The 15,198-nt window shown below is 52.7% G+C and overlaps 1 protein-coding gene across 1 annotated transcript in view; it reads right to left on the bottom strand.

Annotated features, from left to right (window-relative positions):
* Positions 1–2,696: 2,696 nt before the first annotated feature.
* The window catches only part of PLOD1 (procollagen-lysine,2-oxoglutarate 5-dioxygenase 1), a 28,626-nt gene continuing 16,124 nt past the window's right edge, over positions 2,697–15,198 (bottom strand). Inside the window, exons 14-19 of the mRNA XM_083163465.1 lie at positions 13,487–13,600; positions 13,239–13,304; positions 12,587–12,691; positions 7,996–8,142; positions 7,051–7,176; positions 2,697–6,232 (exon numbers count right to left, since the gene is read on the bottom strand). Coding sequence (XP_083019591.1) covers positions 6,077–6,232; positions 7,051–7,176; positions 7,996–8,142; positions 12,587–12,691; positions 13,239–13,304; positions 13,487–13,600 — 714 coding nt within the window. The 3' untranslated portion in view covers positions 2,697–6,076. The remainder of the gene's footprint in view (positions 6,233–7,050; positions 7,177–7,995; positions 8,143–12,586; positions 12,692–13,238; positions 13,305–13,486; positions 13,601–15,198) is intronic.

The raw sequence follows: 15,198 nt of genomic DNA, 5'->3' as shown, positions 1-15,198 counted from the left end.
TGTTACTATGTACTATGTTACAGTGTTACTATGTACTATGTTACAGTATGTATATCTACAGCGTTACTATGTACTACATTACAGTATGTATATCTAGTGTTACTATTTACTATGTTACTATGTTACAGTATGTATATCTACAGTGTTACTATGTACTATGTTACAGTATGTATATCTACAGTGTTACTATGTTACAGTATGTATATCTACAGTGTTACTATGTACTATGTTACAGTATGTATATCTACAGTATTACTATGTACTATGTTACAGTGTTACTATGTACTATGTTACAGTATGTATATCTACAGTGTTAGTATGTACTGTTACAGTATGTATATCTACAGCGTTACTATGTAGTATGTACTATGTTACCGTATGTATATCTACAGCGTTACTATGTACTATGTTACAGTATGTATATCTAGTGTTACTATTTACTATGTTACAATGTTACAGTATGTATATCTACAGGGTTACTATGTACTATGTTACAGTATGTATATCTACAGTGTTACTATGGCCCTTATTCTGATCGGTGCGGATTTTTCCGCATGCGGTCGGACCGCCGATGGTTTCCGACTGCGCATGTGCAGAGGTCACTCTGCGCATGTGCAGGCGGTTTCGCCGTACCTATTCTTTATACGCCACACAGGGGGCGGAGAGGGGCGTGAAGGGCTACTTAGCCTCATTACCCTATGCATACGCCCCGCGTTTCATGGGCGTTCCCATGCAAACGCAGGGCGTATGCATGGTAATGAAGCCGTGACGCATGTGTAGGGGGCGGGCATCTGACATCGCCGGATGTCAGCTGCCCGCCCCCATACATGATTTCATACGGACAAGTGTCCGTGTGGTCTAGGGTGGCAGGCGCTGGTGGAGCGTGCGGCCCTGCATTCGATGTTCGGCGACCATTGAATGCAGGGGCTGCTCCCAAGATGGAGGAGGCGTATCCCCGTCCACTTTCATGCGGACCGCCACATATCCGCGTACGGACGGAGGTGGCGATCCGTATGGAAGGCGAGGATTCGCCTGCACGGTCCTGGCCGCATATTCTGATCTGGCCGCACAGATCAGAATAAGGGCCTATGTTACAGTATGTATATCTACAGTGTTACTATGTACTATGTTACAGTATGTATATCTAGTGTTACAGTGTTACTATGTACTATGTTACAGTGTTACTATGTTACAGTATGTATATCTACAGTAAATTAGAATTATTGCTATAAAACCTGCACCACACAATAGAATAACAGCAGAAATAGATGGGGCCGGTTAGATCTCAGCTGTCAGAAAGTTAGTAAATCACGTACCCGGTGACCATGTGGAGATTCGCCATCCTGTATCCTCTCTCCCGGCCCAGCTATTGTCTCCTCTGAATGCCAGGGTCCCTTATAAGCAGTGAGGGGTCAGTGGCCGAGCGTCCTCACCTGGGAGCCCCAGCAATGTTCAGCCCCCGGACTCGTACATGAGCAAACAGATACCGGCCCACACCTCGCATATCAAAGGCAGACACTGAGACAGGAACTGTGACACTGACCTGGGCCGGCACCCTGCCGACTTCTGTCTACAGCCATGTGTGACTGACCTGTGGGATTCCCCCGTCACCATGACGATAGCACAGCAAATGGTCCTTATTCCTCTAAGTGCATGGGAAGGGGACATGGACTCACTGGGATGGGGTCACAGAGAGCTGACAAACATGGCAGACACATTACTAGGGTGCGGGAACACTGGCCATATATCTATCTATATATATTGTGTACATTGGGGCTGAATATCACTGCGCTATTAGGCGCTTTTTGCTACTCGAGCCCTGAAACCACAGTCGCATTCTGAATAAAGGGCATTCTGAATAAATCTCAAAAAACCCAGGTTGCCCATTTCATGCGTACACACCTACATATTTATCTGTCCAATCTGTTTGGTGGGAACAAAAACCTGGTAATGTATGGGAGCAATCATACCGTGCCGCACTCTCACTGCAGCGCTTCCTCTGTCACAGGGAATCAGTGTTACCCATGCACCGCTGTCACTGCAGAGCGTGCCGCACTCTCACCGCAGCGCTTCCTCTGTAACAGGGAATCAGTGTTACCCATGCACCGCTGTCACTGCAGAGCGTTCCGCACGCTCACCGCAGCGCTTCCTCTGTAACAGGGAATCAGTGTTACCCATGCACCGCTGTCACTGCAGAGCGTGCCGCACTCTCACTGCAGCGCTTCCTCTGTAACAGGGAATCAGTGTTACCCATGCACCGCTGTCACTGCAGAGCGTGCCGCACTCTCACCGCAGCGCTTCATCTGTCACAGGGAATCCGTGTTACCCATGCACCGCTGTCACTGCAGAGCGTGCCGCACTCTCACTGCAGCCCTTCCTCTGTAACAGGGAATCAGTGTTACCCATGCACCACTGCAGAGCGTTCCGCACGCTCACCGCAGCGCTTCCTCTAACAGGGAATCACTGTTACCCATTCACTGCTGCAGAGCGTGCCACACTCTCACTGCAGCGCTTCATCTGTAACAGTGAATCACTGTTACCCATGCACCGCTGTCACTGCTGAGCGTGCCACACTCTCACTGCAGTGCTTCATCTGTAACAGTGAATCACTGTTACCCATGCACCGCTGTCACTGCACAGCACACCGCACTCACCGCAGGAAACATGCGCTCTACAGTCAGTAACGGAGACACAAGTACAGGTCATTATTTTAATGAAAAAATCCAATCTACTCGCAATGTACAAAACAGTATTTATATTCCTGCTGTGAAGTTGAGGAAGTGACGACATCACAGAACACGATTGCGGAGCGGCGAGATTCCGGTGTGAAAATATTTCCAGCGTCTCTGCTACTCACAGCAAAATACACAAACATCAGTCAGCGGGCGGTGCCAACGTCTGCGCGCACTGCGCTACCAAGCATCATGAAGGCACAATAATAATAAGGCACAATGGTCAGTAATTCTGTGCAGCACAATACCACCATATCTGGGTGCCCACCTGCAGGCTCACTTACAAGCTTCTCTAGCGCATGTCTGTGCTTTCCAGCCAAGCATTTATATATAAAGCAGTTCTGCAACGTTACAGTCCCGGGGTGCCGCACATTTCAAATGAGCAGAATAAATAATGAATCTATAAATATCTATAAACACGTGGCTGAAAAGCAAAAGCATAGGGCCAGGAAGGGAAAGCGATAGTTACAGTGTGGCATATAAAACAATATATAGGAAATGCAACTGAACTGGGAAACGCCATTTACTTATTAACAAACTTCCCCATTAACAGCGACGCACCGGGGAGACTAAAGCGCAGACACTGCACAGTCTGTATTATCTACTCCAGGACATTCCCCAGAATACGTACAGCCCAACATGGTGAGTATGTATACAGCGACTACTGGCACAGACCCTGGAATAATCAGCAGACTGGTATATGTTATAAAGCAGCACGGTTGGTGTAGTGGATAGCACTGCTGCTTCACAGCACTGAGGTCATGGGTTCTATTCCCAACACAAGGGTGTGGAGTTCGTATATTCTCCAAGCACTTGCGTGGTATTCCTCTGGGTACTCCAGGTCCACCCCCAATACACAATATACTGGTTAATTGGCTCCCAACAATTAAAAAAGCAATATTAACCCTAGCGTGTAAGTGGGTGCGTGTACATGGGCCTAGTGGTTCTCATCTACCGTCACAGCCCCTGTGTAACTCCTGCCTTACTACTACGGATCAGACAGCATGCAGAAGACCCAGCTTCTATTACAGCTATCGCCCCCTGGCTGCAGGGACATGTAACACTACGGATAGGAACATCCCAGTGCTAAATCTATAGATCCACACAGGATTCAGATGAAACACAAGGGCATATTTACTAAAGTGACGGTTTTGCCCGTAACAAACAAACAATCAGCTATAAAACGTATTTTTCTAGTACCTTAAAGAAAAGGATAGCTATATTATTGGTTGCTATGGGCAACATCTCCACTTTTATAAATATACCCTTTGGAGTGTCTATGGCTATGCTGTGAGTGTACAGTGAGCCTTAGGCCGGAGCACAGAGTGTCTGATGGGGGATCCGGCCATGCTGTGGCTGTACAGTGAACCTTAGGTTGGAGCACAGAGTGTCTGATGGGGGATCTGGCCATGCTGTGAGTGTACAGTGAGCATTAGGCAGGAGCACAGAGTGTCTGATGGGGGATCCAGCTATGCTGTGATTGTACAGTGAGCCTTAAGGAGCCCACACATGCACCGTTGCCGGCGGTGCGATGGGGTACGCGCTCCTCATCGTACAGTACAAAAAGTATGTGCTGCACATACTTTTTGTACTAGCTTTTTCTAGCATAGCATCGCATGCACATCGTATGCACAAGGCATACGATGCGATGCTATGTGTGCTAGTTAAGCCCACAACGCACGCCGGGATCGGTGCGTGTGTGGGCTGCACTAGACAGGAGCCTAGTGTATCTGATTGATGATCCGGCCATGCTGTGACTGTACAGTGCGCCTCAGACAGGAGCCTAGTGTATCTGATTGATGATCCGGCTATGCTGTGACTGTACAGTGAGCCTTAGACAGGAGCCTAGTGTATCTGATTGATGATCCGGCCATGCTGTGACTGTACAGTGAGCCTTAGACAGGAGCCTAGTGTATCTGATTGATGATCTGGCTATGCTGTGAGTGTGCAGTGAGCATTAGGCAGGAGCACAGAGTGTCTGATGGGGGATCTGGCCATGCTGTGAGTGTACAGTGAGCATTAGGCAGGAGGCTAGAGTGTCTGATGGGGGATCCGGCCATGCTGTGAGTGTACAGTGAGCCTTAGGCAGGAGCAGAGTGTCTGATGGGTAACCGGCTATGCTGTGGCTGTACAGTGAGCCTCAGACAGGAGCAGAGTGTCTGATGGGGGATCCGGCCATGCTGTGGCTGTACAGTGAGCCTCAGACATAAGCCTAGCCTAGTGTATCTGATTGATGATCCGGCCATGCTGTGACTGTACAGTGAGCCTCAGACAGGAGCCTAGTGTATCTGATTGATGATCCTGCCATGCTGTGACTGTACAGTGAGCCTCAGACAGGAGCCTAGTGTATCTGATTGATGATCCGGCTATGCGGTGACTGTACAGTGAGCCTCAGACAGGAGCCGAATGTATCTGATTGATGATCCGGCCATGCTGTGACTGTACAGTGAGCCTCAGACAGGAGCCTAGTGTATCTGATTGATGATCCGGCCATGCTGTGACTGTACAGTGAGCCTCAGACAGGAGCCTAGTGTATCTGACTGATGATCCGGCCATGCTGTGACTGTACAGTGAGCCTCAGACAGGAGCCTAGTGTATCTGATTGATGATCCGGCTATGCGGTGACTGTACAGTGAGCCTCAGACAGGAGCCTAGTGTATCTGATTGATGATCCGGCCATGCTATGACTGTACAGTGAGCCTCAGACAGGAGCCTAGTGTATCTGATTGATGATCCGGCTATGCTGTGACTGTACAGTGAGCCTCAGACAGGAGCCTAGTGTATCTGATTGATGATCCGGCTATGCTGTGACTGTACAGTGAGCCTCAGACAGGAGCCTAGTGTATCTGATTGATGATCCGGCCATGCTGTGACTGTACAGTGAGCCTCAGACAGGAGCCTAGTGTATCTGATTGATGATCCGGCCATGCTCTGCTCTGCGAATGTTTTCAAGTATGTGTTAATCAGTAAATGAGAGACATCCTTAGGACCTGTACTGCAATATACAGGGGCGTCAGAAAGGTAAATGTGAGCGTGTAAGAATAGGATTGTGTGATACCCGATCCTGAACACACTCGGCACATGTGGCGGGGGCACGGAGACGGTGATCAGCCATGGAGAGGAGGAATATAGCGATGAAGCTGCTGCCATTTACACTGCTATATACAGACCTAAGACGTCATCAGGGCACACCCCTAACACTCCATAGCAATCTGAGTAGGGTATGTTGGGGTTCAGCAGGGACCTGTCTGGGAAGATACAGTTCGTAGTGCCCTCAGTAATCTACTGACACCATCTAATACTTTATCAGTGTTACATTGTAACGTCTCAAATGTTTCTTCCACTTAAGGGTCCACAAAGGAGACTGCGATGTAGCGGGTTCCCTTTGTAGTGCGGAGTCCTTCGTGGTAGTGAGTCAGTCGTCCAGGGTGCATCAGGGCCCAACCTTTCCTAGGGGCCGTTACGGAGCAATTGTAGCGCAGGAATCTGCAGCCACCGCCCTGCGGGAGAGAAGCAGCGATAAACACAGGGCTCACTACAAGGGACGCACAGCATGGCTGCCTCCACTACGTGCCTCAGCGACATCACTGGTCCCTACAGTGGATGAGTCGTCATCCCACAACATGGCTGCCTCCACTACGCGCCTCAGTGACATCACTGGTCCCTACAGTGGATGAGTCGTCATCCCACAAAATGGCTGCCTCCACTACACGCCTCAGTGACATCACTGGTCCCTACAGTGGATGTGTTGTTATCCCACAAAATGGCTGCCTTCTGCTACAGTTCCTATGGGTGGGTGGGGTGCTAATATACCACAACATGGCTGCCTCCACTATGTGCCTCAGTGACATCACTGGTCCCTACAGTGGATGTGTTGACATCCCACAACATGGCTTCCTCCGCTGGTTCCTACAGAGGATGTGTTATCCCACAACATGTCTGCCTCCGCTATGTGTCTTAGTGAGGTCACTGGTTCCTACAGAGGACAAGTCATCCCAAAAAATGTCTGCCTTCTGCTACAGTTCCTATATGTGGGTGGGGTGCTAACATACCACAACATGGCTGCCTCCACTATGTGCCTGAGTGACACCATTGGTCCCTACAGTGGATGTGTTGTCATCCCACAACATGGCTGCCTCCATTATGTGCCTCAGTAATGTCACTGGTTCCTACAAAGCATTCAGATAAATCTATTGTAGGAATGCAGAATGAGATATCTATATTCTCTGACCAAAGACACTGAGAGGACAATTCTACAACAAAACAATACAGTGCAGTTGTACTGTAACCCATAGCAACTGCTGCACAGGTTACTTACCTCGTAGTCCTCTCCCACCCCATTCAGGGCTATGTTAATGGTGAAGGTCGATGCATCGTGGTGGGGCTCCAGTAATGGCTGTTCGTCCGGTTTGTAGCGCACCACAAAGGCCAGATCAAACTGAGCCTGTAGGTATAAGAACAGAGCTGGTCAGTGACCACAGGGGGCGCCATTCAGCATCTGCCGCCAATATTCTGTACCACCATTACTGCTCTTCTCTGGTGGTCACACGTCTCATACGTGGCCCAGTTGATGCTTTCTGAGCATTAGCCGCGGAAGACAAATAATGAGCGTTATGGTAGACTCACCTTCAGTTATCTCTTTCTTCTAGGTTCATGGGATCCACAAGGTTAACCTTGGGGTTATAGGTGGATCCAGAGTCCTGGGCACCAATCAGTAAAGCTTTTAGGTATCCCAGGATGCTTGGATAAATGTTTTGAAGAATTAACGCACTTCTCGGGATATCCCAGGATGTTTGACTCCTCCCCCTATAACCCCGCCTCCTGCTCTGGATATCAGTGTTTTGTTGGTGCACCGTTTTTTTCACCGTTGGTGCACAGTTTCTTTCTTCAGTGGGATTGCTTGAGGCAATACCAAGCTTTATTTTACTTTATTATTTTATTTTTGATCGCGCAGCGATATAAGTCCCTGTGACTTTCACTTTTTATTGCAATGATTATTAGTAAATTGGGAGTGTGAATTGTGCACCTGCAACCTTTACTACTGAAAGGTCTCCGCAGGGTTGCACCTCTTGTTAACGGGGTGCACCCCAGAATCCCATCCCTGTAACCCGGTGGAGCCCATGAATCCCAAAGAAAAAGCTTTTTTTCTGAATTCCCCTTCTGGTACTCCCGAAAATAAGATTTTCTATACTATCAATTTCCATCATGTACTGTTGTAACCAGGAGCAACGCCTTTAGGTAAGCCCGGCGCAGTTATCCCTACCTGGGTGTAGTAGCCGGGGTACATCTTCTCCGTAATGGGGGCCACAAAGTCTAGCAGGAATTTTTGCCATTCCTTCTGGTAGTTGATTTGGGTCATGTGAATGTCAATGGTCGGGACATTCTCATACCCCCCCTGCAGTCTCTGGTCCTGCAACACACCAAGGAGGACGGACACATTACTGAGGAACTGAAGGCACTAGAGGTTAGGGCACAGTGTATACTAGCTGCCTGTAGGTGGTGCTGTGTACATTGTCATTTATGCCTCACCATAGACACAGATAGCCAGGAACTATGGGGTATATTCACCTCTCACCTCATCTCCCTCCCCGACCCCCAACCTCATCATCTCCCTCCCCGGCCCCACAACCTCATCATCTCCCTCCCCGGCCCCACAACCTCATCATCTCCCTCCCCGGCCCCACAACCTCATCATCTCCCCCTCCCCGACCCCCAACCTCATCATCTCCCTCCCCGACCCCCAACCTCATCATCTCCACCCCCGACCTCATCATCTCCCTCCCCGGCCCCACAACCTCATCATCTCCCCCTCCCCGACCCCCAACCTCATCATCCCCGACCCCACAACCTCATCATCTCCCTCCCCGGCCCCACAACCTCATCATCTCCCTCCCCGGCCCCACAACCTCATCATCTCCCTCCCCGGCCCCACAACCTCATCATCTCCCTCCCCGACCCCCAACCTCATCATCTCCCTCCCCGACCCCCAACCTCATCATCTCCCCCTCCCCGACCCCCAACCTCATCATCTCCCTCCCCGGCCCCACAACCTCATCATCTCCCTCCCCGGCCCCACAACCTCATCATCTCCCTCCCCGGCCCCACAACCTCATCATCTCCCCCTCCCCGACCCCCAACCTCATCATCTCCCTCCCCGACCCCCAACCTCATCATCTCCACCCCCGACCTCATCATCTCCCTCCCCGGCCCCACAACCTCATCATCCCCGACCCCACAACCTCATCATCTCCCTCCCCGGCCCCACAACCTCATCATCTCCCTCCCCGGCCCCACAACCTCATCATCTCCCTCCCCGGCCCCACAACCTCATCATCTCCCTCCCCGGCCCCACAACCTCATCATCTCCCTCCCCGGCCCCACAACCTCATCATCTCCCTCCCCGGCCCCACAACCTCATCATCTCCCTCCCCGGCCCCACAACCTCATCATCTCCCCCTCCCCGACCCCCAACCTCATCATCTCCCTCCCCGACCCCCAACCTCATCATCTCCACCCCCGACCTCATCATCTCCCTCCCCGGCCCCACAACCTCATCATCCCCGAGCCCACAACCTCATCATCTCCCTCCCCGACCCCACAACCTCATCATCTCCCTCCCCGGCCCCACAACCTCATCATCTCCCTCCCCGGCCCCACAACCTCATCATCTCCCTCCCCGGCCCCACAACCTCATCATCTCCCTCCCCGGCCCCACAACCTCATCATCTCCCTCCCCGGCCCCACAACCTCATCATCTCCCCCTCCCCGACCCCCAACCTCATCATCTCCCTCCCCGACCCCCAACCTCATCATCTCCACCCCCGACCTCATCATCTCCCTCCCCGGCCCCACAACCTCATCATCCCCGACCCCACAACCTCATCATCTCCCTCCCCGACCCCACAACCTCATCATCTCCCTCCCCGGCCCCACAACCTCATCATCTCCCTCCCCGGCCCCACAACCTCATCATCTCCCTCCCCGGCCCCACAACCTCATCATCTCCCCCTCCCCGACCTCATCATCTCCCTCCCCGACCCCCAACCTCATCATCTCCACCCCCGACCTCATCATCTCCCTCCCCGGCCCCACAACCTCATCATCCCCGACCCCACAACCTCATCATCTCCCTCCCCGACCCCACAACCTCATCATCTCCCTCCCCGGCCCCACAACCTCATCATCTCCCTCCCCGGCCCCACAACCTCATCATCTCCCCCTCCCCGACCCCCAACCTCATCATCTCCCCCTCCCCGACCCCCAACCTCATCATCTCCCTCCCCGACCCCCAACCTCATCATCTCCACCCCCGACCTCATCATCTCCACCCCCGACCTCATCATCTCCCTCCCCGGCCCCACAACCTCATCATCTCCCCCTCCCCGACCCCCAACCTCATCATCTTCACCCCCGACCTCATCATCTCCACCCCCGACCTCATCATCTCCACCCCCGACCTCATCATCTCCCTCCCCGACCTCATCATCTCCCTCCCCGACCTCATCATCTTCCTCCCCGACCTCCAACCTCATCATCTCCCTCCCCGGCCCCACAACCTCATCATCTCCCTCCCCGACTCCCAACCTCATCATCTCCCTCCCCGGCCCCACCACCTCATCATCTCCCTCCCCGACCCCACAACCTCATCATCTCCCTCCCCGACCCCACAACCTCATCATCTCCCTCCCCTGCCCCACAACCTCATCATCTCCCTCCCCTGCCCCACAACCTCATCATCTCCCTCCCCTGCCCCACAACCTCATCATCTCCCTCCCCTGCCCCACAACCTCATCATCTCCCTCCCCTGCCCCACAACCTCATCATCTCCCTCCCCTGCCCCACAACCTCATCATCTCCCTCCCCTGCCCCACAACCTCATCATCTCCCTCCCCTGCCCCACAACCTCATCATCTCCCTCCCCTGCCCCACAACCTCATCATCTCCCTCCCCTGCCCCACAACCTTATCATCCCCGACCCACAACCTCATCATCTCCCTCCCCGACCCCACAACCTCATCACCTCCCTCCCCGACCCCACAACCTCATCATCTCCCTCCCCGGCCCCACAACCTCATCATCTCCCTCCCCGGCCCCACAACCTCATCATCTCCCTCCCCGGCCCCACAACCTCATCATCTCCCCCTCCCCGACCCCCAACCTCATCATCTCCCTCCCCGACCCCCAACCTCATCATCTCCCTCCCCGACCCCCAACATCATCATCTCCCTCCCCGACCTCATCATCTCCCTCCCCGACCTCATCATCTCCCTCCCCGACCTCATCATCTCCCTCCCCGACCTCATCATCTCCCTCCCCGACCTCATCATCTCCCTCCCCGACCTCATCATCTCCCTCCCCGACCTCATCATCTCCCTCCCCGACCTCATCATCTCCCTCCCCGACCTCCAACCTCATCATCTCCCTCCCCGACCCCTAACCTCATCATCTCCCTCCCCGACCCCTAACCTCATCATCTCCCTCCCCGACCCCTAACCTCATCATCTCCCTCCCCTGCCCCACAACCTCATCATCTCCCTCCCCTGCCCCACAACCTCATCATCCCCGACCCACAACCTCATCATCTCCCTCCCCGACCCCACAACCTCATCATCTCCCTCCCCGACCCCACAACCTCATCATCTCCCTCCCCGACCCCACAACCTCATCATCTCCCTCCCCGACCCCCAACCTCATCATCTCCACCCCCGACCTCATCATCTCCACCCCCGACCTCATCATCTCCCTCCCCGACCTCATCATCTCCCTCCCTGACCTCATCATCTCCCTCCCCGACCCCCAACCTCATCATCTCCCTCCCCGACCTCATCATCTCCCTCCCCGACCCCCAACCTCATCATCTCCCTCCCCGACCCCCAACCTCATCATCTCCCTCCCCGACCCCCAACCTCATCATCTCCCTCCCCGGCCCCACAACCTCATCATCTCCCTCCCCGGCCCCACAACCTCATCATCTCCCTCCCCGACACCACAACCTCATCATCTCCCTCCCCGACCCCCAACCTCATCACCTCCCTCCCCGACCTCCAACCTCATCACCTCCCTCCCCGACCCCACAACCTCATCATCTCCCTCCCTGATCCCCAAAATCACCTCACCTCCCTCCCTCCTTGACCCTCATCCTCACCTCATCTCTCTCCCTGACCCACCAACCTCACCTCACCTCCCTCCCTGGCCCCCATCCTCACCTCATCTGCCTCCCTGGCCCCCATCCTCACCTCATCTCTCTCCCTGACCCACCAACCTCACCGCATCTCTCCCTGACCCCCAACCTCACCTCATCTCTCTCCTGACCCCCAACCTCACCTCATCTCTCTCCCTGACCCCCATATTTTCCGCAACTTATTGCAGAACAAAGAATAAAAACTCTGCATTACAGCCACTCCGCACCATAACGGCACATAGTAAATATCTCTTAAACATGTTTCCACCTGCAGATAACTTTTACTATCCAACAACTCAAGGGTTTTCCTCCATGACGAGTGTCACTGATAATAACGAGTCTGTACGGGAAAGCAGGAAGGACCTGTACCCCCTCTGATGGCTTATACATGCCTCCATACACTGCCATTCCCTTCCAGCCTTGGTCTGTGCTCTATACCCAATTAATCAGGCAAAGTGTTTCCTGTTAGTGACCGGGGACGCCACGTTGGACACAATGGTGAACAGAACTATGCGTCATATTCAAGGGAAATGAAAACAAATGGGCAAAGCCTGGTAATATAAAGCTGTCTAAAAGGCTCAGAAGAAGCTTACAAATTAGGGAGAACAAAAGAGAAATGCTCTTGTGCGCAGTCCCCTCTAATTTATATGCTACGGCACAGTAGGGTTCTTACCGATTTGCTGCCACTTGACCACTGACCATAATGTTCCATCTCCTCCACCAGCTCATCACAGGCGGTTGTGGTAAATACCGGGAACCAGTAGACGTCTGGGCACGGCTGCAATACACCACACAGGAAGACAGATTATTCTCAGTTATACGTGAGCAAGAGATAAGAACATAACACTAAACACAAATATGTCTCCTTTATAGGTGATACACAGCCGGCCAGACCACTATACCCCTATACTTATACCATATGGGAGTCTGGGTTAGTGTCAGATGACCTGGGATATACGGATGTCACTAACAGAGGTATGAACGTGTGAACTATACATATGTAGCAAAACTTGCAGAAGGACTTGGCAGTAAGTTAAAAATGTTTGGCGCTGGACAAACCATCAATGTGTATTCTTAGACGTTGTGGTTACTTTTGTTTTTTTAGGACACAAAGTACATGATAAAGGACTGTTATTGTCACTGCATGACACCGCACCATAACTGCATGACACCGCACCATCACTGCATGACACCGCACCATCACTGCAGCAGCCTGTTTCTGGAGTAACAGAAACAACCGCAGCTGATACTACTGTGCCTGGAAGACCATGTATTATAGGTAAGATCACCGTAATATAGACCAAGCTCGGTTTTATCATATTTACCGATTCAATGATTTTCCCTTTGAGAACCGCGGAGTGATTGGGATGAATGTACTTTTCTTTCCAGTCCTGTGAGGTGAAAATAAAACGTTACCAACAGCAGAACAACATTATATTTGTCCCTGTATTATATGGCTGCTGGGACTAATATATAGGAATCGCTGAGTTCTGTAACTACCCTGAATGCAGATACAGTGTAACAGACAAGCTTGTGTTGGCACAGGGCAGCATAGGGCAGCACAGGATCTCACCTGGATGTTATCGTAGATCTGCCAAAGGTCATTGTTATAGTGAGTGGTCTGGTAATTCTCCAAATACAGGATGTGACCGAATGACTGCAGGTTTGTCACAAACATGAAGACCCCCTAGAAGCATACAAGATGTCAGTAAGAATCATCGCACCCCTCCCCCAAAACAGACCACAGACCCCACCACTAACACATTGCCAGCAAATCACCATGGAATGCAGAATTGTTTTCTCCTGGCAAACACAGGTGCAGGGTACACAAAGCTGCGTCAGGGAGAATATGGGAACCTGGCAGTCCGCTTCCCCTCCTGTACTGGGATGGGCACAGTCCGGGGTCCGCAAGAACGCCAACTACACATACCCATGACTCAATATAGCAAGAAACACTGGCAGCATGCCCATGATTCGTGTCTATTGTGCGCATTCACACCAACACCACCCACCCTCATTTAATGGCCGCAGAGGAGCAGCTGAGATGCATAGAACTCCGAACCAACGTACATGGGAGGGAATACCGCGCCTGCAGTATATGAGCGATCGCTAGATGCAGCGCTGCAGGATCAGGGCCTGGATTACTGTACACGGGAGTGAATCCCGCGCCTGCAGTACATGAGCGATCACTAGATGCAGCGTTGCAGGATCAGGGCCTGGATTACTGTACACGGGAGGGAATCCTGCGCCTGCACTACATGAGCGATCGCTAGATGCAGCGCTGCAGGATCAGGGCCTGGATTACTGTACACGGGAGGGAATACCGTGCCTGCACTACATGAGCGATCGCTAGATGCAGCGCTGCAGGATCAGGGCCTGGATTACTGTACACAGGAGGGAATCCCGCACCTGCAGTGTATGAGCGATCACTAGATGCAGCGCTGCAGGATCAGGGCCTGGATTACTGTACATGGGAGGGAATCCCGCGCCTGCAGTGTATGAGCGATCGCTAGATGCAGCGCTGTAGGATCAGGGCCTGGATTACTGTACATGGGAGGGAATCCCGCGCCTGCAGTGTATGAGCGATCGCTAGATGCAGCGCTGCAGGATCAGGGCCTGGATTACTGTACACGGGAGGGAATCCCGTGCCTGCAGTACATGAGCGATCGCTAGATGCAGCGCTGCAGGATCAGGGCCTGGATTACTGTACACGGGAGGGAATCCCGCGCCTGCAGTATATGAGCGATCACTAGATGCAGCGCTGCAGGATCAGGGCCTGGATTACTGTACACGGGAGGGAATCCCGCGCCTGCAGTACATGAGCGATCGCTAGATGCAGCGCTGCAGGATCAGGGCCTGGATTACTGTACACGGGAGGGAATCCCGCGCCTGCAGTATATGAGCGATCGCTAGATGCAGCGCTGCAGGATCAGGGCCTGGATTACTGTACACGGGAGGGAATCCCGCGCCTGCAGTACATGAGCGATCGCTAGATGCAGCGCTGCAGGATCAGGGCCTGGATTACTGCACATGGGAGGGAATCCCGTGCCTGCAGTGTATGAGCGATCGCTAGATGCAGCGCTGCAGGATCAGGGCCTGGATTACTGCACATGGGAGGGAATCCCGTGCCGGCAGTATATGAGCGATCGCTAGATGCAGCGCTGCAGGATCAGGGCCTGGATTACTGTACACGGGAGGGAATCCCGCGCCTGCAGTATATGAGCGATCGCTAGATGCAGCGCTGCAGGATCAGGGCCTGGATTACTGTACACGGGAGGGAATCCT

Source organism: Crinia signifera, chromosome 19 (genome assembly GCF_055691185.1).
Source record: "Crinia signifera chromosome 19, ASM5569118v1, whole genome shotgun sequence".
In the NCBI taxonomy this organism is placed as follows: domain Eukaryota; kingdom Metazoa; phylum Chordata; class Amphibia; order Anura; family Myobatrachidae; genus Crinia; species Crinia signifera.
The sequence above is the reverse complement of the archived record's forward strand: the minus strand, read 5'-3'. Positions and strand labels throughout refer to the sequence as shown.